This window comes from Colletotrichum costaricense, assembly GCF_030867565.1.
Source record: "Colletotrichum costaricense strain IMI 309622 chromosome Unknown Scaffold_25.1, whole genome shotgun sequence".
Classification (NCBI taxonomy): Eukaryota; Fungi; Ascomycota; class Sordariomycetes; order Glomerellales; family Glomerellaceae; genus Colletotrichum; species Colletotrichum costaricense.
This window is the reverse complement of record NW_026848254.1, coordinates 459,267-483,984: the sequence shown is the minus strand read 5'-3', so window position 1 is coordinate 483,984 and position 24,718 is coordinate 459,267. Positions and strand designations below refer to the sequence as shown.

General features: G+C 51.3%; 8 protein-coding genes across 8 annotated transcripts; 6 read left to right on the top strand and 2 right to left on the bottom strand.

The window, feature by feature from the left end:
• Positions 1 to 536: 536 nt before the first annotated feature.
• CCOS01_15765 (cytochrome P450) lies at positions 537 to 2,331 on the top strand (the record flags this gene model as incomplete). Its single annotated transcript, XM_060463903.1, has 6 exons — positions 537 to 862; positions 931 to 961; positions 1,017 to 1,160; positions 1,242 to 1,371; positions 1,431 to 2,088; positions 2,151 to 2,331. The coding sequence occupies 6 exons, from the start codon at positions 537 to 539 to the stop codon at positions 2,329 to 2,331; spliced, it is 1,470 nt and encodes a 489-aa protein (XP_060305658.1).
• Positions 2,332 to 3,908: 1,577 nt separating this feature from the next.
• Positions 3,909 to 5,303, top strand: CCOS01_15764 (FAD dependent oxidoreductase; the record flags this gene model as incomplete). Its single annotated transcript, XM_060463902.1, has 1 exon — positions 3,909 to 5,303. One exon carries the CDS (start codon positions 3,909 to 3,911, stop codon positions 5,301 to 5,303), a length of 1,395 nt encoding a protein of 464 aa, XP_060305657.1.
• A 3,182-nt stretch (positions 5,304 to 8,485) lies between these two features.
• Positions 8,486 to 9,217, top strand: CCOS01_15763 (necrosis- and ethylene-inducing protein; the record flags this gene model as incomplete). The annotated part of the gene is made up of 1 exon (XM_060463901.1): positions 8,486 to 9,217. One exon carries the CDS (start codon positions 8,486 to 8,488, stop codon positions 9,215 to 9,217), a length of 732 nt encoding a protein of 243 aa, XP_060305656.1.
• A 1,137-nt stretch (positions 9,218 to 10,354) lies between these two features.
• Positions 10,355 to 11,760, top strand: CCOS01_15762 (uncharacterized protein; the record flags this gene model as incomplete). The annotated part of the gene is made up of 2 exons (XM_060463900.1): positions 10,355 to 10,690; positions 10,780 to 11,760. The coding sequence occupies 2 exons, from the start codon at positions 10,355 to 10,357 to the stop codon at positions 11,758 to 11,760; spliced, it is 1,317 nt and encodes a 438-aa protein (XP_060305655.1).
• Positions 11,761 to 12,850: 1,090 nt separating this feature from the next.
• On the top strand, positions 12,851 to 13,488 carry CCOS01_15761 (uncharacterized protein; the record flags this gene model as incomplete). Its single annotated transcript, XM_060463899.1, has 3 exons — positions 12,851 to 13,023; positions 13,085 to 13,179; positions 13,271 to 13,488. 3 exons carry the CDS (start codon positions 12,851 to 12,853, stop codon positions 13,486 to 13,488), a joined length of 486 nt encoding a protein of 161 aa, XP_060305654.1.
• A 300-nt stretch (positions 13,489 to 13,788) lies between these two features.
• On the bottom strand, positions 13,789 to 16,044 carry CCOS01_15760 (C2 domain-containing protein; the record flags this gene model as incomplete). Its single annotated transcript, XM_060463898.1, has 2 exons — positions 13,789 to 14,698; positions 14,756 to 16,044. The coding sequence occupies 2 exons, from the start codon at positions 16,042 to 16,044 to the stop codon at positions 13,789 to 13,791; spliced, it is 2,199 nt and encodes a 732-aa protein (XP_060305653.1).
• Positions 16,045 to 20,448: 4,404 nt separating this feature from the next.
• On the top strand, positions 20,449 to 22,081 carry CCOS01_15759 (uncharacterized protein; the record flags this gene model as incomplete). Its single annotated transcript, XM_060463897.1, has 3 exons — positions 20,449 to 20,470; positions 20,720 to 20,789; positions 20,845 to 22,081. The coding sequence occupies 3 exons, from the start codon at positions 20,449 to 20,451 to the stop codon at positions 22,079 to 22,081; spliced, it is 1,329 nt and encodes a 442-aa protein (XP_060305652.1).
• Positions 22,082 to 23,840: 1,759 nt separating this feature from the next.
• Positions 23,841 to 24,395, bottom strand: CCOS01_15758 (uncharacterized protein; the record flags this gene model as incomplete). Its single annotated transcript, XM_060463896.1, has 1 exon — positions 23,841 to 24,395. One exon carries the CDS (start codon positions 24,393 to 24,395, stop codon positions 23,841 to 23,843), a length of 555 nt encoding a protein of 184 aa, XP_060305651.1.
• Positions 24,396 to 24,718: the final 323 nt, after the last annotated feature.

Genomic DNA, 24,718 nt, shown 5'->3' with positions numbered 1-24,718 from the left:
CGCTGGTTGTCACCACAGACAGGCTGATCGGACGTGCAAAGTTCATGAGTGATGGAACGTGAATCACGGAATTACGGCTGCGCCTAACATTAGGGGAAATATGGGTTGACTCGGGGGTTGGTTTTGTGGCCGGGGGTCTCGGCTGATCCGTATCTTCGGGTCTTCTTAACATTAGCGATCAGAATGCGGGGCCGAGCCCGGAGCAGGCGTTGTTTTCATATCCACAAAACAAGACCGCCCATCCGGAATTCGCCAATTCTTAACATTAGGGGAACGGAATCGAACTAAATAGGCGGGGTAAACCGCCCATGACTCAACAACAAAGGTCTCGTTTGATTTGGAGGGGATTTGATTCGTCTTGATCTGTCCTTATCTGCCCCGATTTTACCGTTCTTCCCCAGCCGACCCCGCGGCAAAGCTGTATTATTATTACGGGGTATTTATGTTCAGCATCGTTCCCAACCCTTACAAATTGGCGTGATTGATACTTGACATTTCACAGCAAGGCAGTGCTACTAGCAACGACAACTTGCATCATGTTATTGAACCCGTTCTCTGTGGCGGCTATCCTTGGAGCCCTTTTAGTGTTCTACCTGGCACGCTGCTATTCATCCCCCTTGTGGAGAATCCCCGGGCCAGCACTGTCCAAAATCACCTCAATCGCCTTGAGATGGCACGAGTTCGGCGCAAATCGAACGCTATACATCCACTCTTTGCACTTGAAGTATGGCCCGGTCGTGCGAATCGCTCCCAATGAAGTTTCATATACGTCTTATGAGGCTGTCAAGGAGATTTACGGATCACTCGGAAGTGGTTATGACAAGCATCGTTTCTACAACCTCTTCAAGGTTTTCGGGCGCAGGTAAGTGCCGATATTACATGGAAAATCTTGAGGCGGCGCTGACCGTGAGTTTTGCGCTCGTGATTTAGGACCATGTTTTCAACCCTTGTGAAGGGCGATGTAAGTTACCTAGCTTTATGACTTTTCTGAGACAGAAAATCTAACTTTTACTCAGCACGCGAAGCGCAAGCGTATCATTGCCGACCGCTATGCTAATAGCAATGTGGTGAAGCCCATAGCGCTGAGCGGTATTGAGAAACGTGCGGAAGAGTTTGTCAGGCAGTGTGCTGATGCAGCAAGTAGAAGTGTGAATGTCTATGTAAGTTCAAATCTTCAAGCACGAAGAAATGGCGGCGAGTCCTGTATCAGTAACACTAACACTGTTGTCCCTGATCACCAGGTCAAGCTTCACTCTTACGCTTGTGACTGCGTGACCCATCACTTGTTCCACCCTTACGGAACCAATAGTCTCCAGAAACAGGAAGACACGGACATGATGGAGCAAGTCACAACGGACGATAGTCTACGAAGTGAGGTTTCCCGAGTTGATATGCAGTGGGTGCTTGCTAACCCTCAACTTACCAATCAGACCGCCTTATCCAGCATCACTACCCTGTCTTTTACCAGTACTTCTCTAAGATTCTTGACCTGTTCTTCGATCCACGAACCACGCCCCTTGCTAAGGACTTCGTTGTCGGTGCTACCTCCAAAATTGACCCTGCGCCGTTCACCCTGTTAAGCCGCCTTCAAGACAAGAGGGAAAGCGGCAGCAGCGTCAACCAGATGGACGCCATTGACATCGCCGCGGAATGTACGGATCACATGGTAGCTGGCATCGATACAACGGGTGATTCGCTGTGTTTCTTGTTGTGGGAACTGTCACAGCCGGCATCTCTTGAGATTCAACGGAAACTCCGGGAGGAGATTCGAGAGAATCCAGACGCCTCTTTTGACAAGCTTTCTTACCTTGACGCCGTGGTTCAAGAAGGCCTCCGATGCTATCCTGCGATTCCAATGTCCCTACCTCGCGTGGTCCCACCGGGAGGGAAGACCGTCGATGGCTACTTTGTTTCCGAGGGTACCATCGTGAGCAGCCAGGCCTACTCGGTTCACCGCAACAACGACGCAGTCTTCCCCAACCCTGAAACCTTCAGCCCTGAACGCTGGCTATCCCCCACCGGAGAAGCCGAGAGAAAGAGACACATGTTTGCTTTTGCTCATGGTGGAAGAGGCTGTGTCGGAAAACAGTAAGGGCTTACACTACCTTGCCACGGACTATGGGCGCGAGCCTATGCTAACTTTGAAACAGCCTTGCATTGGCAGAGATGAAGATTTTACTCCGTGGCATATACGGACGATATTCCACTGTACCAGATCCTTCCATCACTCCCGAGAGTATGCGATCTCACGACCAGATCATTTCTGCCCGGCCATACGGACAACGGTGTCTCTTGCGATTCGTTCCTATTGCGAATGGAGAGGCTGTATAAGCGACTGCTGGTCACCCCTCTTTGAACTGACATGACGGGAACATGTTTGAAATCGCGAGATGAGTGACTAATGCTCAAGTTGTGAAGAGGCGGACTGAAGATGATTGTAGTAACGTTCTGAACAGTTGTTGGTCAGCAGCGCTAGAGCTAGACCCAGCTGAGGTCGTCTCTGTACAAACAGACGCTACAATAAACTTTTCTAGTACGAGTTGATCACCTCTAGCACGAACCACTTCCAAGCTATCCGTGACCCGTCCACCATTGCTTCTTTACTGAACTAGGATTTCTGATTATCTTGTCAAGTTCTTGGCGAGACGATCTCTCCTGAAAAGCGACCTTGGGTTTCATCCCTCTGAACGATGTATTTCGTTCAAGTTGTACTCAAGTCTCTTTACCCATTGCGTCGTCAAAACCCGAGGCGGGAGGCGGGGCGTGAACGCAACGGTTGTGAGTCAAATCATCCTTCAAGAGTGGAGTTGGGGTCTGAAAATCACGGGGGCCTTGGCCACCGGGAAATCCCACCGAGTCAGTGTCGGCATTTCATTGGAACCTTATTCATTGCTGGCGCTGTTGCCATGGATGGTGCAAATTGCGTAGGATCTCTTTTGCTTCATGTCTCACGGCCAAGCGTGACGAAATCCGACTTGATAGTGGATCACCAGTGTCAAAATACAATTCATCACCTCGCGAAAGAGTCTTGAACCGGCGGTGAAGTCATAGCTTTGAAGGCAGCGTACAGAGGTTCAAAATCCAGCTGCTCAGCGAAAAATATCGCGCATTCAATGCGAGAGCGAGCGCCTTTGATCAAAAGTTCGAAAATGACTTCTCGTGACTATTCACAATAATGAGTTGACGTGACGATGTGAAAGCTTGTCTCGGACGGAGAATTGCGCTCGCGAGGCCGGCGGAAATAGCGGGCGCATGCAAAGGTTTTTGCAATGAGTTCAGGCTCATTTTACTCAGCCCACCTTGGTCGCGAACTAGTAAATTGGCATTTCTTTCTCTAGCTGTCACTCAGCCCTGGTAAATCAAAGCGTTGAACTCTAAGAAAGAGCATCTTGACCTAATCCTTGCTCAATAAGGTTGTGATCCACCGGACGGTCCGGGATGCAGTGCCTTTCGAAGCACACAAGCATGGCCAACATGCTGCAACGGGACCATAATGTAGTCTGTATCTCGACCAGGGCAAACGGTGTATGAGAAAGACGATCAAGTCAGTAGAGGCAGGGTTGTACTCCGTACTCCGTAGTAACCAAATACCCGCAGAGTCCGGGCCCGACCTTGGACTCAGAAGATGTTCGTCTGTTGATGTGGAGCCCGTTATTCAGAGTTCGTGCTCTTTAATCAATTTGACTTCATTACCTCTTTGAGTCAAACTCTCCTTGGTGATTGGCCTTGGCTCTCAACTTTACCGGACCGCCGGGCTCAGTCGGCACCTTTTGCCTTGGAATACGGCATGTACGGATATATAGCTTCTATAGTCGCCACGCCTTAATAACCCGGTCTTGGAAAGAAGCACATCTCCAGTCACTCCTTTGATTACCTAGTCATTCTTTTTTCCACAACTTCTCTCTGCCATGCGTTCTCACCTTTTGTCGCTGTGCGCTTTCAGCGCCACATTAATTAGTGCCGCTCCCTCCGGCCTCGGCTGTTATGACGAGTCCGCCTTCAAACCCGAGGACATCATCCAACGCGACGTTCTCGTTGTCGGAGGTGGAGCTACCGGAACCTACGCCGCCGTCCGTCTTCGGGACCAGAACAAGACCGTCGCTGTTGTAGAGCGCGCCGACAAACTCGGAGGCCACGTTAACACCTTCCGCGACCCCGCGACCGGCGCACCTATCGATTACGGCGTGCAGGCATTCATCCAGAATGACCAGACAACACAGTTCTTCGAGCGCTTCAACGTCCAGCTGAACGCCTCCGCTCTGTCTCCTTTCCCGAGCAAGATTGTCGACTTCAAGACCGGCTTCGTCGTCCCCAATGCCACGGCCGTCGACCCCAATACCCTCGTCGGGCCCCTGGCGAACTACCTTTTCGCCACTCTCAACTTTGACTTCTTGGCTGAAGGCGCCTACGATATCCCCGAGAATGTTCCTGAGGATCTTCTTCTGCCCTTTGGCCAGTTCGTCCAGAAGTACAATCTGACCGAGGTTGTCCAAGTCGTATGGATCTTCGCCCACGGTGTTGGCAACCTTCTCGAGACCCCGACCCTGTATGTCTTGCAGAACTTTGGCCAGCCCCATCTCCTCGGTCTCTCTAGCGGCTACCTGTACGCCCCTGGTGGCAACCAGCAGGTGTACGACAAGGCCGGCGCTTTCCTCGGAAATGACGTCCTGTACTCCAGCACTGTCGTTGCCTCCAAGCGCTCTGATGATGGCGTCAAGGCCGTCGTTGCCACCTCCACGGGCCGCAAGCTCATCAAGGCCAAGAAGCTCCTGATCACCATCCCTCCTACCATCCAGAACCTCGCGCCCTTCGACCTCGACGACTCTGAGACTTCCGTCTTCAACCAGTGGGAGAACGTCCCCTACTACGTTGGTGTCGTCTCTGACTCCGGTCTTCCTGACCTGACCAACTTCCTCAACGTCGATATTACCGCCCCTGATGCCCTCCCCTCCAAGCCCTTTGTCTGGCGCCTGGAGACCGTCGGCGTTCCTGGCTACCAGACCGTCAAGGTCATCGGTGAGGCTGACTCTATCAAGGCCCAGGGCTTGGTCACCGATGCCGTTCGTAAGGTCGGAGCCTCTTCCAACAGCACCTCTGCGACTGGCGGCGAGTTTGCCGCTTGGGAGGAGCACTCCAACCTCCAGCTTCACGTTTCTACGGAGGCTGTCAAGGCCGGTTTCTACCGCGACTTGTACGCTCTTCAGGGAAAGAGAAGCACATACTACACCGGCAACGCTTGGTGCTCTGACTACTCTCCCTTGCTTTGGCAGTTCACTGAGAAGAGAATTCTCCCCTCCCTGTAAAGGAGATTTTGTTCATAGAACAGCGTAATTAGTAATTTGACATACCACTGCTGCGAACACCTTTCTTGGTCTGGTCAAACCAATGAACCTCTATCATTCATCTTTAGTGCTATCACCCACTGAGCCTTGACACCTGAATAACTTACAGTTTGAGTGACTACTTAGTCTCCAAGAAGAATGTTCTTTGGCTCATGGCTCTTAATGTCACACCGCAACATTATATACGTGAATGGATGCTAGTACGGACATGTGACTAAAAGTTGGCCCCCTGCCATGTTTCTCCGCACGAGTTTCGAATTGAGTAATTAGAGCAGCGCCCCTATAGTATACTCCATTGAGCTCACAGAGATACAAATAGGTCCCTGCCAAACCAGCCTTGAGGATAGGTGCAAGGTCTGAAATCTTCCCGTCAAAAGTTTAAAATAGCTTTTTTCGTCCTGCTTCTTCAATGTTCAATTAGTTTTCAAATCTAACAAGAATGCTCAGTGGAGTTGAGCTGATACTCTACTCGTAAGAAAGAACTCAAGATTTGGTCTTATGGTATGCGAATATTGTTGTCCAGGTCCTCTGGTTTATATTGGCATTACAAAACTGACCGAACGTTAGACATAGAATGGCCCTCAAAAAGGGGTGCCCCGTTTATGGATGAGCATCAGATATATGTACACATTAGGGCAAATGAATATATCGGCCAGCCAGTTGACTCTAATGTTTCTAACGAAATGTGCAGTCATAAGATCTTCTATCCTGCTCAACATCGGTTAGTCGCATTCTCCCATGTTTCTGGCCCCGGCGATCCTTCACCAACAGGGGATTTAGTTTAGTAATCCATTCACACACGAGTACCGGAGCTTTTTAGTCAACGTGCTCCAGGAATTGCGATTTTGAGGTGGATCAGCTAGAGGGTAGCATTATTGATCTAAATCTAGGCTCTCGTCGCTGATTATCGTCTTCGTGAAATGGGAATTTGTGCACCTTGCCTAGGTAGAGCACTTTTGTCGTAGTCACGGTGACCTGGTCGTTCTAGTACACCAGAATAGAAGTTATCACCGTGATACGTCATCGTCAAGCATGGAGGGGCTCTGCTTGAGGCATCGTCGCCACTCGTTCAAGTGAGAGGCTTCAAGACCAAGTATAGGTCCCAAGCTCTCATCCTCCCACCTTTGAGACATGTGTGGGGTGGTCGAGGCCCTTGCTGTATTTTGGGGCACCGTATTAATGCTGCAGTGGTCACATTGTTATGCCTTGAGCACAAGCCTACTACGCCCCTCTAGAGATCTTTGAATTAGCACCAACCCCAACTTTACAGACTCTAACGGCGAGAGGGAGAACTCAATGCTCAAAGCAACGAATTGCTCACATTGCAGAACAGAGCACTCGGCATTCAAAAGAAACATCAATCCTGTTCCAAGAAATTGGACACCCAGTCCAAGAGGCCATAGGAGACGCCGAGTTTCATGATGGCACTCGACTAAGCCTGTTCCTGCAGCCTGGGAAAACCTTAAGGCTGAAGTGATCTTGGCAGTCGGCCTGTCTCCGAGAGGTCGGCCTCTGATTTTACGATTAGTTGGCGGCGCTGCGGACAGTCCCGCCCCCCGGACTCCGTGAACCGGCCGAGGTGGTGTTGTGGGGAGCTTCAAAAGCCACGACCAATAGAAATACCGATGCCGGCCTTCGGGGAGTTTTCATTGGTTTTTTCCATCAACGCATGAAAGGCGCGCCAAATCCATGAAGCATCAAGTCGCAAATACACCGCTGCCAAGGCCCCCTGTCAGAAGGTTGGGGGCTGGGTTAAGCTTGGTCACCAATAATTCCACGATCCGCCGGCGGCCTATTCCCCGAATGAGCCTATTTGGGAGGTGGGCAGCGGTCTAGAATGGCTGCTCGAGTCAGTGAGCATACTTTCTTTAGCAACCTGTCAGCAGTTTTGGGTGTAAGCGAGGAAGCATGCTGTTTCAGTCCAAGCCCGCAAACTCCGACAGAAACAACCAATAAATTGTTTCGGGTGGCCTTTGATGGGAAACCTCAGAAAATGGACAGACTTTCTCTAGCGGCTATGATTTGATGGTTTGACTGTAAGTAGCAAAGGCCTGTCCAGTATGACAAAATATCTCAAGGCAATTATGTCAGAGTAACATGGTCATTCGCATATGCTATCCAACGAATATGTCGATTTATTGAAGAAAACGAAAAGGCAGCCACCACTTTCTTCTCTTAGTTCCACATGGCTCGTGACCCAAAATAGCATGTTTTAAAACCACTTTACAGAATACCACACCATCTCTCATATATGTCGTCCGTTAAGGTCACCCGGTCTGACATATACATAGTCTGAACGGGGGGCTCTCGAGCCATTTAGAGTATCCAGTAGGGCTGGGTGCGTGTGGGGGACGTAACATACACAGAGGGGCAAAGTGCCAAGAAACAATGCATTGAGTGACTGGCCTTGACATGTTCAGCTCTTGACTGCAGAGCCAGGTAGTATGGTTCAGCTCTACAGAGCAGAATTAGGTAGGTAGTATTATCGGCCTTGTTCAGAATGACCGTCCGCCGAGCCGCACCAGCCCAAAATGGCCTTGAGATAGTCTTGGATCAATCAATATGAGGTTCATGGAGCCATCTAACCGAAAGGTGTTCGGACGTCACGAGCAATCGAAACCCGCGCCGAGAGTCCGGTAAGACTAACGACCTTGTCTTCATTGCCTTAGAAGGCCTTCAATAAGACCTTCATACTTTTCCCCTGAATATTCACTGCCCCCAATATGGAGTCTTGAACGTCAAAATCAGACAGGCCTCAATCTCGGAAGGCTTGGTTAAACATCGTGTTCTGGCGACTGGTTGGCCTTGATGCCACCCACGGCCCTCAACTTGGTCAGGCCAACTAAAGACGTCTAGAAGTTTGTTTAATTGCTATTTTCAACGTGAGACGAGGATTATAAATGCTCAGCTCCTTGGCAGATGCTTTGGTGATCTTCAAGATAGTAATCAAGACATCATACAAGCAAAGCATCATCATCATCAGATATCCGAGTATAAAGAGCAAGCCTTCGTCCTTTTCCAAAGCTATCATTTCTTCTTCATTCATCGCATCAATTTCCTTCCTTTCACTCAGACTCAACTTTCATTCGCTTTACAGCACACCCACATTCACTTTTCATTCATTTGATTCCTTAACTTTCACAATGGTTTCTTTCAAGGTCTCCAACATCCTGGCCCTCGCTGCCGCCGTTGCAGCCGCGCCTACTGAGCTCCTTCAGTCCCGCGCCGTTGTGGCTCACGACTCCATCAGCCCCGTCGCCCAGAGAATCCAGACTGGCGGCCTCGGCAAGGTCATCGAGACCTTCAACCCCCTTCTCCACATCGCCCACGGTTGCCAGCCATATCCCGCCGTTGCCGATAACGGTGATACCAGCGGTGGTCTTCAGGATACCGGCAGCTCCACCGGCGGCTGCCGCGATCAGTCTAAGGGTCAAACGTATGCCCGCGCCGGCACAGTCGACGGCAAGACGGTCATCATGTACTCTTGGTACTTTCCCAAGGACCACCCCACCGGCGGTGACGTCGCCGGAGGCCACCGCCACGACTGGGAGAACATTGTCCTCCAGATCGACGACCCAGCCGCGGCTACCCCCAAGATCATCGGCGGAGCTGCCTCCAGCCACAGCGGCTACAGCAAGGCCAACGGCGCTCCGCCCATGGACGGTAACAGCGCCAAGGTTGAATACTTCACCACCTTCCCGACCAACCACGAGCTTCAGTTCACTCAAACCAAGGGCAAGACTTACCCCATCTCCGACTGGGATGCTCTCCCCGCCGCCGCCAAGACCGCTCTTCAGGACACCAACTTTGGAAAGGCCAACGTTCCCTTCAAGGATGGGAGCTTCGAGAGCAAGGTCCGCGAGGCTCTCAAATAGATGGGCATTATATACATGACATAACGGCTTTATGGGCGCTCCATTACGATTTTCACGAATGTGTTCTTTGGTCAACCATTGTTGTGAATTTGGGTTCATTTTTCATTAGCTAGCTATTTCTGATCTATCTTTCCAATACGATGAGTCTGAGTTGTTCTTTCAAAACTTTGCAATGTAACGATTGGCATTGAGTTGTTGTGACATGCTGGACTCTCATACTCTATCAGGAGTACAATGCATGCCAAGTATGCGCTTCGTTGAGTTCTTAAACTCAAATTTCTCTTATCTATAATGTTTCAATTTCAAAAAGCGCCTTCGGTTGACGTGTGTAGAGACACTGTTCCGAAATCTTGAAATGCCAGTGTTGATTATCAGAGGCTGGCAAATTGTCAGCAGCTTTTTCTGCCCTCCATTGACTTCATGCGCTGTGCATGAGACACGAGATGGCCCGACCTCTCGGCCTGTATCCACATAACATAGGGAACTTCAGCGCGAAGATCCGTTATCTTGCCGATCTCAGACGGGAGTCGATTGACTTTCCGATGTGTTTGGTTGATCTAAATTCTGCTCACCTTCTCCGTGGATTTTATGCCCAACAGTTGAAACGAATCCTTCAGCTATCCGATGTCGAAGGACCGCAACCTACTTATTTATCTACGTAATGCTCAAAGAAAAATAAAATCGATATTGCAACGACTAGGCTTCAGTATTTCATTTTCATCAATCTTCATAAAATCATGTTAATTTCTGACAATATGACTTTCGGTGTCCTCTCTCGGCCTGGGCGAATTGAGCTGGCCCCTATTCCTAGGTAGGTAACTCATTGTAATATCAAACAATCACGGCCAGAAATATACAACTTACGATTCAATCTCTGATCTTTCAATAGCTTCATTAGCCTCACTATTCGTTCATCACAAGATAAGGTAGTTCTTCCGACATGCTGAGCCCAGCTCATACTTTCGGATAATCACAGTCAGCCTGACAATTGATTCAAGGAACTTTGACAACATTACACAGGCTATTTTTGACAATTTCGTACATCAGACATCTCGATACACGAATAATACTGATTGGTCCAGACAATTGAAATTTCGTCGGCTCGGTCTTCATTAATGCCGAGAACATCATTTCCCCATGCCGGGTGAATCTACGTCTTCCGACGAGTCAGTCCCGCCCTTAATCCCATCTTCGGCGGAGACGTTTACTTCCTCTTATTTCTCAACTTCATCACCCGTGTTGAAGCACGGATCGATTGCAGCAATTCCTAATTCTATCTCATCATCTCACGGCGTTTCTGAGATGGCAATTAATGGCGTGGTGGCTTACAATGTGGCCGTCTTCGTCAGCACCCTCTTCCTTCTCGAGGCCGGCGCCGACAAGTTCGTGGACAACACGGCCATCGTCGCTCGGCGCACCGGCATCCCGGACACCCTCATCGCCCTAATCACCGCCGGCGCCGAGTGGGAAGAAGTAAGCCCCGCCTCATCCTGACTCTCTTTACATCTTGTCAACCACATCATTCTCTCGGAGAACAGCCTAGACTCACAATACATCTCCAGCTCGCTGTGGTCGTCAGCGCGCTGGCGCAAGGCCGCGCCTCGCTCGCACTCGGCAACATTGTCGGCTCAGCCATCTCCAACATCCTCGGCGCATTTTCGCTGGGTCTCATTTTCCGCAAGCAAGGGGACGCGGTGGAGTTTGATCGCAGCGCGCGCATCTACTCGCTGCTGTTGCTCGTTATTACGACTGCTGTCATTCCTATCACGTACTTGCCACGTACGCTCCTTTGGCGGGTCACCGGCATCGTCTTGCTTGTTGTATTTGTGGTCTACCTACTATCGATAGGATGGGCAATTAGCCGAGGAACCCTGGTAGCACCAGAAGGTTCAGACAGCGATAGCTCCAGCGATGGAGATGACACTTCATCCAGTTCTTCAGACTCTTCCATTTCTTCTCGGGGAAATAGCCGCGCTCCAGCATCGCAACCTGTACCAGAAACTAACGACACCGACGGCGAGCGACAACCCCTCCTCCGTCCCTCGGACAGATTCCTGCGCCGTCGCCGCGGGCTAACTTACCACATCGCCTGCCTCTTCGCCGGCTTCCTCGCAATCTGCCTCTCAGGCTACATCCTCTCCCACGCAGCGACCAACATTGCCGACGCCCTCGGTGCCTCCGAAGTGCTCTTCGGTATCGTCGTCCTCGCCATTGGCACAACCCTGCCGGAGAAGTTCATCGCCGTGCTCAGCGGCCAGCGCGGGCACGGCGGCATCTTGGTTGCTAACACGGTAGGCAGCAACGTCTTCTTGCTGACGCTCTGCCTGGGTATCGTCATGATTGGCACGGAGGGGGCGTTGGGGAGCGCGGGGAGCGTATCGGGCGCTGAGTTAGCTGTTCTATGGGGTAGTACTGCACTATTTACAGGGTCAATGTGGTTGAATAGGACTAATAAGCGGGTGGTGGGTAGTATTATGTTGATTGGATATGTTGGGTTCATTGTTGCGGAGTTTACTGTGTTGCGTAGATCGGGAGATTTGTAGGCTGATCATGGGTAGAGTCGTCTGTTGACATAGTTGTGTCGTGATGATACTTTAGGATGACTGTCCTTATTCTCTTCGTCTAAAGCACGTCAGAATGTGAGGATGAGTCTTCGGAAATTATCTTTCAAAAACAACTACGTCAACCATCTCACTCCAGCCGTGCCTTCATCCATAGGTAGATCAGGGGAGATAGAACCACCTTTCTTTGAACCAGCTGTAACTCAATCGTATCAACGGTCTGCTTCGCTGTCTGGGTACCCAGTGTGGCAACCCATTTGACCGGTCAGTTTTCAACTTGAAGGTGGTGTTCATAATACACGCATTTCAGGCAAAACCTGTCTTGGCATGACCATCGTCACTTACCAAAGGAGCTTTTTCCGCTCCAAGGGGTCATCTGCTCTTTGACCTAGCACTCAGATCCGTTTCATTGGGTAATTCCACACCGCAATGCCATCAAACCTGTTGACATCCATGAAAACAAGGTAGCTTCACCTGGACTCAGTCTGGCACTTTGCCGTTTCAAAGATCGAGTTCACCCGGCGCACACGTCTACTATGCCGCGCGAAACTGTCACAATCCGACTGTTGCTAGTCTTCTACACTCATAAATGCTACATCTATTCGCCTCTAGCTTAAATGCGGGATGGGTACACTTCAACGTAGCATCGGAACTTTCGATGTATGAAGTCCCGGCAAATATCTGCAGGTGAACAACCGGTTGGCATATAGAGATCCTCGTCTTGGCGCCTCCCCATTTCAATTTGAGAACCCCCAACTTGTCCTGAACGTTTTGGCGAATTGCCGTTTGCGGTAGCTTCTACATAAACCATGATAGATGAATTGGCTCTGGGAAGATGAAAGAGGCAATAGGCTAAATCCCCGCAAACTCGGTAGTTGAACATTACCACCAGCTCGATGCCGCATGCTCGCTTGGCCGGCGTGAGCCGTAATGCAAATTGCGTTTAAGGATCTGACAGCCATGTCTTGGGTCTCCATAATTTTGAGTATAAATAGAGTGTTCAAGCGTCTTGAGACAGATGATCAAAAGCCTTCACCAAACAAAATAAACCAAACACTCAAAACCACAAGCCATGAAGTCCACCATCATCGCAGCCACCATCTCAGGCGCCCTCGCCTCCCTCAACTGTACGGCCACAGCCGAAGTCAAAACCTACTGCTGCCCGGACACCAAGTCCGAGCTCGTCAAGACAGGGCCCGCTGGTGCCCTCATCATGATGGGCTGCGCTGCCGACAACACCAATAAGTACATCATAGTCTTCCTGACCTTGGCTCAATAGCTCTGAGATTACTGATGAGAAAACAAGGAATTGGTATTGGAACTACAACGGCCTCTACACGGCCTACTCGACCCAGTTCAAAGATTGCTACCTTAACACCATCCCTTTCAACGACCTCAAGGGTAAGCCCAACCAGATTCCTACGAATTCAATGCCTACATCCTCATATGTCCTAAAATATGCTGCTTGCTAACGATACTCACAACGACACAGTCCTCCCCGATTGCAAGGACGATACATACGTTCTCGACCTCACCCGCGGCAAGTCTGGACCCCTCGACAAGTGTAACCCCAACTGCGTCAGCCAGAACAAGTTCCCGGCCAACACCTACTTTGGCGACCGGCAGAAGGAGACCAACATGGCGTCTGATTTTCCGCGTCCCAATCCGAGCCCGGGATGGCCTGGGGTTCGTAGAGGGCGCAGAGTCTAGACTTCGATCCCTTTCAGCAATGAGGCGGAAGACCTCGAGTTCGATGTTGCGAGATGTGATGTCACGAAATGAAATTGCAACGAGATTCGTACTTTCTTTTAGTTAAGGTAGCAGCGATATTGTGAAATTCAATTATAGTCGATCTCGTAGACCATCCAGTCTCTGATCCAAGTAAAGCAATGTCCAAAGACGGGGAATATCCAAGTAGAAATAGTCAACGCCGTACCGTTGCGGTAAATCCAAACTCAAAAGGTATCAAAGATATAACGTCAAGAAACCCCATACCCACAACCCCTACCATTAATGAGCCGTCGAACTCTCCCCTCCCCCATGATGCCCGGGCTTCAGCATCCTCTTCAGACTACTCGGGTCCTCCAGCGCATCAAGCGCCTTCTGCGTCGTACTCTTGACCGGCTCGCCATCATATCCCGCCTGGTCCATGTGCTCCAGCGCGCTCTCGTTGGAGCTGAGCGAGCTCGAGCTGGGACTCCGCGCCACCATGTTGATCATCTTGCCCTCCTTCTTCTTGGCCTCGACCTGCTCCTTCTTGAGCTTCTGCAGCTTCTCGTCCTCGCAGTGCATCACCACGATGCCCAGCCCGGGGAAGTTTGCCTCGAAGAATTCTTTGAGTTTGGGGAGGATCGACTTGTCCGGTCGGTAGGTGCCCGAGTCGTTATCGATGTAGAGCTGGTAGTACGACGGATTATGCGGCGGGTGCTCGTTCGGCGGGCCGTTGGGCAGCTCCTCCGTCGGGTGCGTCCGCTCAGGCGGGTCCGCCTCCTCCGACGCATCGGGCTTCTCGAGGCGCCGGATGAAGAACTCGCCCGAGCAGGCGATGTACGTCTCGACGTCGCTGTGCATGGTATGCTTGCTAAGCATGTCGATGCTAAACTCCTTACCCGTCTCCGTAAACCGGAACATGCCGTCGAGGGTCAGCACGTAGGTGAAGATGCGGCCGCCCTGGTCAAAGTGGACGAGCTTGAGGAACTGCAGCGCGGCCTCCTCGGAGCGGGCCTTGAAGACGCCGTACTCTGTCGAGCTGTCAAAGTTGTAGACGCGGCTGTGCTGCTTGTGCAGGGCCTTGTTGAGGATGCGGCCGCGCAGGCCGCTCTTTGCGAACATGAGGCCGATCATGGGGCGGAACTCGACGTAGCGGTGGTAGAGTTCGGGAGGGACGGGTCCTGAGAGCTGCATCTCGTTCGATTGGAAGCTGTGACGGCGTGTTAATAACGTGTTTGGCAGGACGGTGTCGGGAGATGGAACCTACTCGTATTTCTGTGTCTTGTTGTCTTTCTCCTTGTTTTCTGCTTCATCGAACAAGTCGGACCGAGCATCGTTCTCCTCGTCCCGGTTGACCTTGATACCAGTAAGACGGCCAATCATGGGACTAAAGTGCTTAAAGTAGGTGGTCGGCCCGAGTGTGCACATCTGCGCGTGCGGCGGGTCAGACTGTCCCAGGAGCTCCATACTAATCCACAACCTAGGGGACATGTCGACGCGCGGATCAAAGTGGCTAGTGATGGCCTTGACAAAGTAGGCCCGCTTGCTGCCCATGCGCTTCTTGGCCGTGAACTCCTGGCCGGGGCGCGGGTATCCCTTCCAGTCGGGACCAACGTGGGGCACCCTGACGGTGACGTTGCCGAGGCGGTCGTCGTGGTCGGGCCAGTCCTCGTCGTAGAGGCGGCACTTGAGGATGAAGCCGTCGGCGGGGACGTTGGCCACTACCCACTCGGTATCCCATACGGGCTCGGTCGTCTTACGGATGGTCTGGGTACGCAGGGTGAGGTCTGGGTCTTCCTTGTGGCGCTTCGGAACGGCGGCGCGGAGGGTGACGTGGATAAAAGGGTCGGAGGACTGGGTGCCAATGTCGGCGGCGGGGAGGTTGCTCGCCTTGTGGAAGATGAATCGCACGGTGTAGCCGGGAGGCGCGTCGGGTAAGGGTGTCGGGTCGAAGCCGCCAGAGGGCTTGGTCTTGTCCTTGACCTTTTCTTTGCCCTCGGAGTAGAGGCCCTTGAGATCGCTAGAGTGGTGATGGGGCTTCTCGTGGGGCGGCTTGTGACCGTTAGCATCCGGGTTCTGTACGCCCTCGATCTTGTTCTCGAGGGCTGCTCCCTCTCCGTGCTTGGGCTCATGTTCGTTGGTTGGCAGCCCACCGTTTGTTGTTGTTGATGGGACTGTGCCATCAGTGATCTGCTCGTTGGCGGCGGCCGGCGCGCCGTTGGGCGAGGATGAAGGTGACGAGTGCCCGTTCAAGTCCGGCGCATCGTGGGTGGTGGCATTGCCGTTGAGGGCCGCCGGGGAGTGAGTTGTGCCATTGGGTGCGTGGCCGTTTGTCGAGGGACCGTCGGCCGCGGTGCCATTCACCGTGTGACCGTTGAGGTTCTCAATCGGCTCAGAGGTTGTTGCTGTTGTTGTCGCAGGCTGAGCGGCGCCGAGATCTGTTGGTGGCGCCGAAGTTGTGGCCGTGGCGGTGGAAGTTTCGGCGGCGGCGGCAGAGGTGGACGGGTCGGCGGAATGTGGGTGTCCGTTGGGCCTTTGTTCGTCGGCGGCCGACATGGTGCGGATGGTGATTATAGTGCGCGATTGAAACAAGAAATACTTTGATTGGAATTACGGGAGAATGTCTGCGATCGCGACACAAACAGCGACAGCGACGGCGATGGTGGCTTGAATTGCGCCCGTCGGGGGGGCCGGAGAGAGGCGTTGGGAACCCCGGCAAGTGTTGGCTTGCGGAAGAGACAAGTCCCTGTGTCTTTCTCTCTCGTGTATCTCAATTTCTTAGGATCTGTAGGGCGCAGATGGAGCGAACAGAATAGCGCCAGATCCTGTCAGAAAAACCCTGCAGCGCCGTGGTGGCCGTTGCCAAGACCCGAGAGTGTCGATCCCCCCAAATCGTGGAGGGGCAGCGCGCTGCTGTGTCTTTCTTCAGTGCGAGTGCGAGCTCTCAGTCACTCTGTCTCTCTCTCAAAGCTGGGCTAAGCTTCACTTCACTTCTACGATGAGCTTGAGCTTGAACTGGGAACTGAGTTTGGGTTTGGAGAGCTGTGTCCAATGATGTCTTTGGGGGGGATCACCAAAAGCTTGGCATGGGGTCCGTGGTGTCCGCTTGCAAACGAAACGAAGCTTTGGCGGCGGGCGGGAGCAATGTTGGTTTGTTGAAGAAGATGCGCTGGCTGAGGTGACAAGGGGATTCGAGGTACTAGGTGAGGTGGATGGCGCTTATTCGTCTGTCGTGTTTGAAGGAGAAGTATCTATGCCGAAGGCCAAGGGGGTATCCAAAAGAACAAGATATGACGATGGCAGGAGAAAGTTGTTTGGAGGAAGGAAAAAGAGAAAAGAAGCTTTGAAATGGCAGGTAACCGGATGGAGCGAGAAGGAAGAGAAAGACTCAGACCAGACCAGACCACCACCACTGACCAGACAGACAAGACGATGCGAGGGGCTGGGGGGGTAACAGAGACGGGGCCCGAGGGAAATCACAGGCCGCAGTCCAAACCATCAAAATTGCCCTCTTTTGGGTTAGACGTGATCCTTGACTCTTGCGCGAGCTAGCTAGCTACTCCGTTCGTGTAGGCATAGTACGAAGTGAGACTAGGACTCTTTGCGAAAAACAAGGGACCCTGCCCCCTGTTCATATCCTCAGCCTCTGTTCCCCTGTACAGATAGATCATCATTAGAGGCATGGCATGGGTACGGAGTAAAGGAAAAGAGAGAGAGAGAGAGAAACCGAGCCAACATCTCAGCATAGTGAGCACCTACACACCCACTCAGCATCGCACAATACGAAAAGAATAAGATACGGAACCATAGAACGCAGCAAGATCAACAAAGCGTCGCAAGCAACATGCAACTCGCGCCTGCGCCTGACGTCATGGCCCCCTCCAAGATTTGGCGTCGAGGGTGCGGCTAGAAGATGCCGAAGCCGGGGTCATGCTGCTCAGCTTGAGCCAATTGCCATCCTAATTTCGAGCCCCCATTCCGGCCATCAGCAAGCATAAGTTCCTTGAGCCTTGAGCCTTTAGCCTTGAAGTACCGCTAAGGTAAAGTACAGTAAGCTCTCATGCGCCATAGCCGGCCATGTCCGGGATGCTGCCGCCAGCACTCGCAGCGTTTCACCATCACGAGCCTTTTCCAACTTTGCCTTTTCTTATTACCCTACAGTAAACCTGCAAGACTTGGTAAACATTGTGCCGCTCCCCTTGCATGACAGGTACTGCAGTCGCCCACCGGGACCACCAGTACGTAAGAAGACCAGCATCTGCGCAAATCTTATGTGGAGAGATGATGGCAACAACCAAGATAAGGTGAACAAGCGTGACACAAGGTCTCACCAGCTTGCCGACCATCCGGCTTCTCGTCCATTTTTTTTTCCTGTCTCTTTTCCTGAGCCCTGCCAAGATTTAAGGTAGGATCACTTGATTAGCTGATCTGCCGCCTGGGGCCTTCCGCTGCATTCCCGTCTCTGGCACAGTCCGTTCCGATTGTCTCGGCGCTGCTCCACTGAAACTCGGCCAGGCCACTCCGCTCCGCTCCGGGTTCTTGTTGACACCGACACTCCAGAAAGCATGCTGATTGAGACGCCTACAAACGTTGAAGATTGCTTTGAGCATTTATTCTTCACTTTCTTGATGTTGTCTCATCCATTCATGAGCTCAAATGGCGAGACGTCCCAACAAATCCATCTCATGTCAAATTGGCCAATTGCAAGTTGGATGGCGCATCAGTACATTGCTATAGTACTTGTACCCTCAATAGAATATCGCAACATCAGGATCATAAAGGCATCTCAAATCTACTCTGATAGGCCTCATGTTATCAGCTCAATAAAGCAGATATCATGATCATCTTTGACTCACTCCAAGACACCATTTCTTTCTAGCCCAGACTCGAACCTTCGAGGTCATGTCCACTTTTCTTCAACATGATGTGCCCTGATCTCTTTCAACTCACCTTCGTACCTGGAAAGGACTTGACCATTCGATTCCCTTTCAGGTGAAGAGAATCTCTATCTTGCCCCATCCAACTATTCCTCTCTACCAATTTTCTTTGCGGGATCTTACACTCATTTCCCTAGCCCTGTCCAGAGTTGCTCACCCTATTAATACAGCAATTCACGAACAAGCAAGTGATAATGGCAGGTCTCACCAATGGGAATTAGCTTACAACTATCTTTGAAAGCCGTTACCCAGATCAATCTCATTCCAAACTTATAGCCCTTTCCCTAGTCCGGGCCCGACGGTGCCAATGATGAACCTCCGGGAGATGGAAATTTCCCTCTTTCTCCCGGGCCCGTCCCATCCATAAGGTATATCGCTGCCTGACAACCATCTCTGAAAGCTACCATTCTTTGAGACCATTCTTCTCAATTTGGCCTTGCAGTGTCTCAATATCAAGCCTAACTATTACTTTCACTGCCTAGTAATAGTTTCCGGGAGCTCCCCCTCTCATCGGAACCCTGCAACAGCTCTCTAAGCTCCCACCATTCGAAGTGCCTTGCCCCCATGTGTTTTTCACTGCCTGCACACCCTCATCAAGACTGCTCTGCTTATACAAAGCCTCATGATGCACTTTATGGATTTGAGAGGAATCGAATTTCCCTGTCAGTCATGACCGCCTCACTATAGCCTCGGAAAGCCTTCTTTCTCATCAATTATTGTCCTTTATGGCTGTCTATCCCTCGATCCTGCTCATGATATGATTGGTAACCTGGCAGCCGCCTGCGAAATGATCTCTGCCTGTCATGGGAATAGGTCTTCCTGCACCGAACAAGTCCTCAAGTCGGCTTCAGGATAAGGCATGGCAGATCGGCCACTTGCTCTCGACCCACTGCATATCTAATGTGATTTCTCACGGCCTGGCAACAATTTTGCCTGGCTCCCACTCTTTAAGACTACTCAGCCCTCCCATTTCTCGCCCTGTAAGGCTATGCTACCTATGCTTAATGATGCTATTCACTGCCTTGGACCAGCCTTGGGAAGCTCTCGCCCTCTGCGTTCTCCTAAATCTTATCCTATTTCTCATGCTGTCTTTTTCTCCCCATTTGTCGTGCTGCCTTCTCGTGCCCCTTTTCCGTACTGCCTTTCTGTACTGGAATCTTCTCACGCTGTCTCTCTTGTCCTGCCTCTCTGATATTGTCTCTCTCTTGTGCTATTTCTCTCACTTACGATGTAGAGAGATAGCATAAGAGAGATATCATAAGGATATCTCTCTTATGCTGTCTCTATTGTGTTATCTCTCTTGTGCGGTCTCGCTTATACTATCTCTCCTATACCACCTCTTCCTCCTAGTCCCTCTGTTGCTACCTTTCATATACTACGTCATTGATATCGTCTCTCTCCTTAACTTCAATTCTCTCTCTTGCGTCATCTCTCTAGTGTTATCTTAATCTCCCGTGCTGCCTCTCTCTATTATAGTGTCTCTTCCTCTAGTCCCGTACTATCTCTCCTTTTTATAAACGCTATATCTCTCTCCTATAGTATCTCTTTCTCTTATACTACCTCTCTTTCTTTCACTATCTCTATCTCCCGTACTGCCTCTCTCTCTTATAGTACCTTTCTCTATTGTATTACCTCTTTCTCTTATAGTGTCTTTCTCTCTCGTGCTATCTTAGTCTACTATATTGCCTCTTTCTCTAATGCTATCTCTCTCTCCTGTGCTGCCTCTCTCTCCTGTGCTGCCTCTCTCTCCTATGCTACCTCTCTCTCCTGTGCTGCCTCTCTCTCCTGTGCTGCCTCTATCCCTCGTGCTGCCTCTGTCTCCCGTGCTGCCTTTCTCGTCCACCCCTCTTCCCTTCCTAGCTCCCGCCCCTTTCGATCTCGCCCAATCCCGTAGCCCATGATATTATCCACAACGAATACGGCGAGAGCTAGGCGGGGCGAGCGGTCATAAAGGGCTTTCTTTCCCTTTCAGCCTTGTTAACAAAACTTCTCCTCCACATCCACATCAAAAAGTCCATTCAAGATGGACCAGCAGTACCACGAGGGTAAGTCTGCCAACCTTTCTTTCATTCCAGTGTTTCTGGACCCCTCAAAATCCTGATCGAGGGCATTGGGCCCCTGGTTCACTGCCTCTGAGGCTTCCACCTCGATCGCGGTATAAAAGGAACCCTCTTCTCCCTCCTCGCAGCTCGATCCTTGGCTACCAGACACCGGTCTCTCGGCCCCAGAGGCCATGGGAGATTGGCCTCCCGTCGCTTTGAGGTGCAAGAAGAGATGCTGACAATGTATGTTAGAGGAGCGCAAGCGCCTGGAATACTACCAGGCGGAGAGGGCCAGAATGGCTGGTGCTTACCAGTACGTCCCGTAAGTTCACCCCGAGTCTCGCTCAAAATATCCTCTTCTGATGCTAGAAATATAGGCCCGAGGAAGCCTACCCGGCCGAAGCTCTGGCGGACCACAACGAGATCGAGGGTCACCGTCTTCACGACAACTACCACGAGGCCGCTCAAGGCGCCCACGAGAATCCGCTCTATGTCGAGCACCTAGGCCAGAACGCCGTGCTTCCCCAGCAAGCCAACAACGCTGTCGAGAGACCGTTTTCTCAGCAGGGCCAGAATGATGCCATCCAAGCCGAGCATTATGCTCCCATCGACCCCGAGCTCCAGAGCCAGGCCATCATTGCCGTTCAGCCGGCCGGAAACGCTCTCAGCGAGCCTCACGTTGCTCCCGCAGGCGATTTCCCGCACCCGAATTTCAACAATCTGCTTCCCGATTACATCTATGACTTTCAGACTGGCGCTGCGAACATTCAGCCAGGTCACGCCGGCCAGATCGACAACTTGCTCCAGGACGGCTTCAACATCCCGTACCCTGACTTGGGCCCGATCCCTGCACCCTTCCCCGACTTTGGCGATCCCGAGATGTTCCTTCGAGAGCACGAGCAATGGCAGTATTACAACAACCAGGGATTCGAGCAGTATGGGCAGCAAATGGTTGGCATGCAGGCGCAGGAGATGCCTTATCAGGACGTGCAGCTCCAGTATCGTGAGGAACAGCATAATGAGGGCCGAGAGTATCAGGAGATGCCTTACCAACAGCACGCTCAGGACAATGAATATCATATTCATGGACAGGGCCACCACGACCAAGTTCTTCACCAGCAGCATGATCACCATGTCCACCAGAACCACGCATTCGATCAGCCGCAGCAGGAGCAGCACCATCATGGCCACAACGAGGATGCCCCTCTTCAGCAAGACGACGCCCAGGACGCCGCCGCCGCTCCCAGCCCGCTCGCACAGGACAATAACCCTCAGCCCGCCGCCGACGTTCAAGCTCCTCGGGCCAGAAATGGGAGACGGTCCCATACCAGAACCATTGCAGGTTCTCAGTTCAACGACGGAACGCCCGACCCCAACCCGGAGCACTATGGCCTGGCAGGTGTCTCTCCGAGACCACCTTGCCGGGAGCTCCCGAGAATAGTGAATGGCGTCCAGAAGGTTGCAATTGCATGCAACCGATGCACCAAGATCCTGTCGCGCAAAGACGAGATGCGCTGGCATCTCCGCCGCGACCACTATGGAGAGTATTATCCCGAAAAGGGGTTCCATATCGAGAAGGGCCGCCAGCAGGCCCTTCTCGATTGCCCCAAGTAATTGTCATCAGGGTGGAAGAAGTTGGGCATGGTTCCGTAATTGATAGGTTGGTAGTTGAGATAAAGAAATGTTAACCGAGAACTTAATAAAATGGATGTGATTTCTCGTAGACCCTCGTCAGTAGATTTAACGGGACGATTCGTCAGAGAATAAACAAAGCGTGACTAAGCGATCACAGAGGAGAGCAATTAATGGAAAAAAGAGGTGCCACATTGAGAAGGGCCTGCTGGTGCCCCTTCTCGATTGTCCCCAGTGATTGTACTTAGGATGGAAGGACTTGGGAATGGCTCTGGAACTGGTTTGGTAGTCTGGTAGTTAAATAAAGGAGTGTTAAATCAGAACTTACTAAACTTCATAGAATTGTGGTCTGTATATTCTATGTGACGATTCGACAGCGAATGAACTAAGCGTGAGCGAGCGATCACAGAAGGGGCCAAAGAGGGTTAAAGTGCTGGCTCGAAGAAAACATCTCATACAATCCATACCAAGATATCCTCTTTTGAAAAGTCTTTCCCGCAAAGGTGAGATGCGCTGGCATCTTCGCCGCGGCCACTATGGAGAATATTATTGCGCAGAGGGATTCTATATCGAGATGGACCGCCAGAAGACCCCTTTTCATTGCCCTCACGAACGCAGAAGGAAGATGATGGAGTATTCTGGTGGGATAGAGTCGGTAGTCAATCGAGACGTGCTAACTGGGAAGTCCAGGAGATAGTGACACATTGACCAGGGTCAAGATCAGGTCCTGCTAGAATGCTCCAGAGATGGTTATTGATCCCCTTTGGGCGAACTGGTGTCGAGTACTAGAATGGGCTTGATAGTTGATGAGTGAGCCTTGCTTAAGAAACTCAACAACCTGGAAACTTGACCACTTGATGTACGGATCGTACGGTGGACGCTGCGGGAGAGATGATGAGCTGAGTGAGAACAAAGCACCAAATGCACGAAGCTGGACCAAAGGTTCTAAGTGAGAACAAGGAGCAAGTAATTGACGACTTGAGCTGTAAATGCTTGCCCTTGAGTCGGACTCTAGTCGTGGACTAAGACCAACTCTTCCAACCTTAGGGAATCCCACAGGAAGAGTTGGTATGAGTAGGACTTACTGGGATGTCTAGCCGATGAACGATCGTGTCACATATAAGTAGAAGGTAATTGAAGAGAGTAGAAAGATATGGGAGTTCAGTCAACTGTGTTTGCAAAGAAATCTGTTTGAAAGAATCCAAGAAGTACCATCGGACATATGAGTGTCCCTCAACCTCGGAAGCACATTCTACGTGAGGATTCGATGACAAATAAACAACGCGAGATTGAGCGTTCACAGAGGAGAAAACTACTATGGTTGGGTATATGTAGTCTATAAGGTCTACCCACCTTATAGTGAATGGCGCCCAGAAGGTCGTAATCGAGTGTAATCGATGCGACAAGATTCTTTCGCGCAAAGACGAGATGCGGTGGCACATCTGCATAGTCTATTACGGGTAGTAAGGTATTTAAGTAACTGGTAGGAATTACGAGATATTGCCTTTGAGTAAGGGCAAGAGCAGACCCTGCTTGCCTGCCCCAAGAGCGATTAATTGCATTCGCCGAGTCTGTTGCGTTGGAATCCTTGGAACTTGGCAGGATCATCTCTAGTGCATGTAGAACCTGACGATAGCTTCCAGCTGAGCCTATGTTTTCTGCACATCTCATCTGCCTCGGTATCAATTATTGAGAGAGACCAAAAGAGACATCAGAACACTGGAAGAGTTGCGCCAGATATTCAGACAAACGTCAGATTCTTATTCTTGAAGGGAATCAGAGCTAGAATGACAGCGTGGTGATAGTACGAAGTCCGATCAATGACACCATCAGTCAACATGCCAACAGACCCCTTGCTCTGTTTGTTGTTCGTCTGGCCAAAGATGAAATCATCCGCGTGCCCCAACTCCATGCCCTGGCGCAGTAGCGCAGCACTCTCCTCGGGGAGGTAATACGCGCCGGTCCTTGCCTTACCCACGCGCCCGTTGCGGCTGATGACGACGATCCAGGCAAAGTTCATAATGGGGGCGCTCTGGTCGGCCGGCATGTCGATGCCGCCTTCGAGGCCGATCCAGTAGTCTGCATCCTTTTCGACCTCCCGGGCGTTGCGGGCCCGGTTCAGGGCTCCGCGGAGGGTCTCTTCGTCGGTGAGGGGCTGGTCTGGGACGCCGGAGGGGACGCTGATGCCGCGGACGGTGTAGGTTGCGTCTGGGAGGGCTGATTCGAAGCCGAGTTTTGCGGCTTGGACTTTGACTGGGTTTTTGGAGGCTACAATGATTGAGATGGGGGTTGCCATGTTTGCTGTGGTGGTTGGTGTTGTGATATGGAAGAAGGTAAAGCAAATTCTAGGATAATGGTACTGGCTGAAATGCTAGATTTGTGGTCACAATGGAAACTCGAAAAGATTGTAGTATGCTGGTATGGAATCAACTGAGAATGAGGTTGCTATTGAGTTTCTTATGAGATATCTAGAGTTGAGGCTGAGAAAATGAGTCATCCGGGGAACATCTGGTGGAGCGAATTGCTTTGGTTAGTAGATAGTTGCATTTTCATGAGGCTAAAATGAGTGGATTTTGTACCTTTGAACGCGCAATTGGCAATTGCAGCTTACCTTAAGGT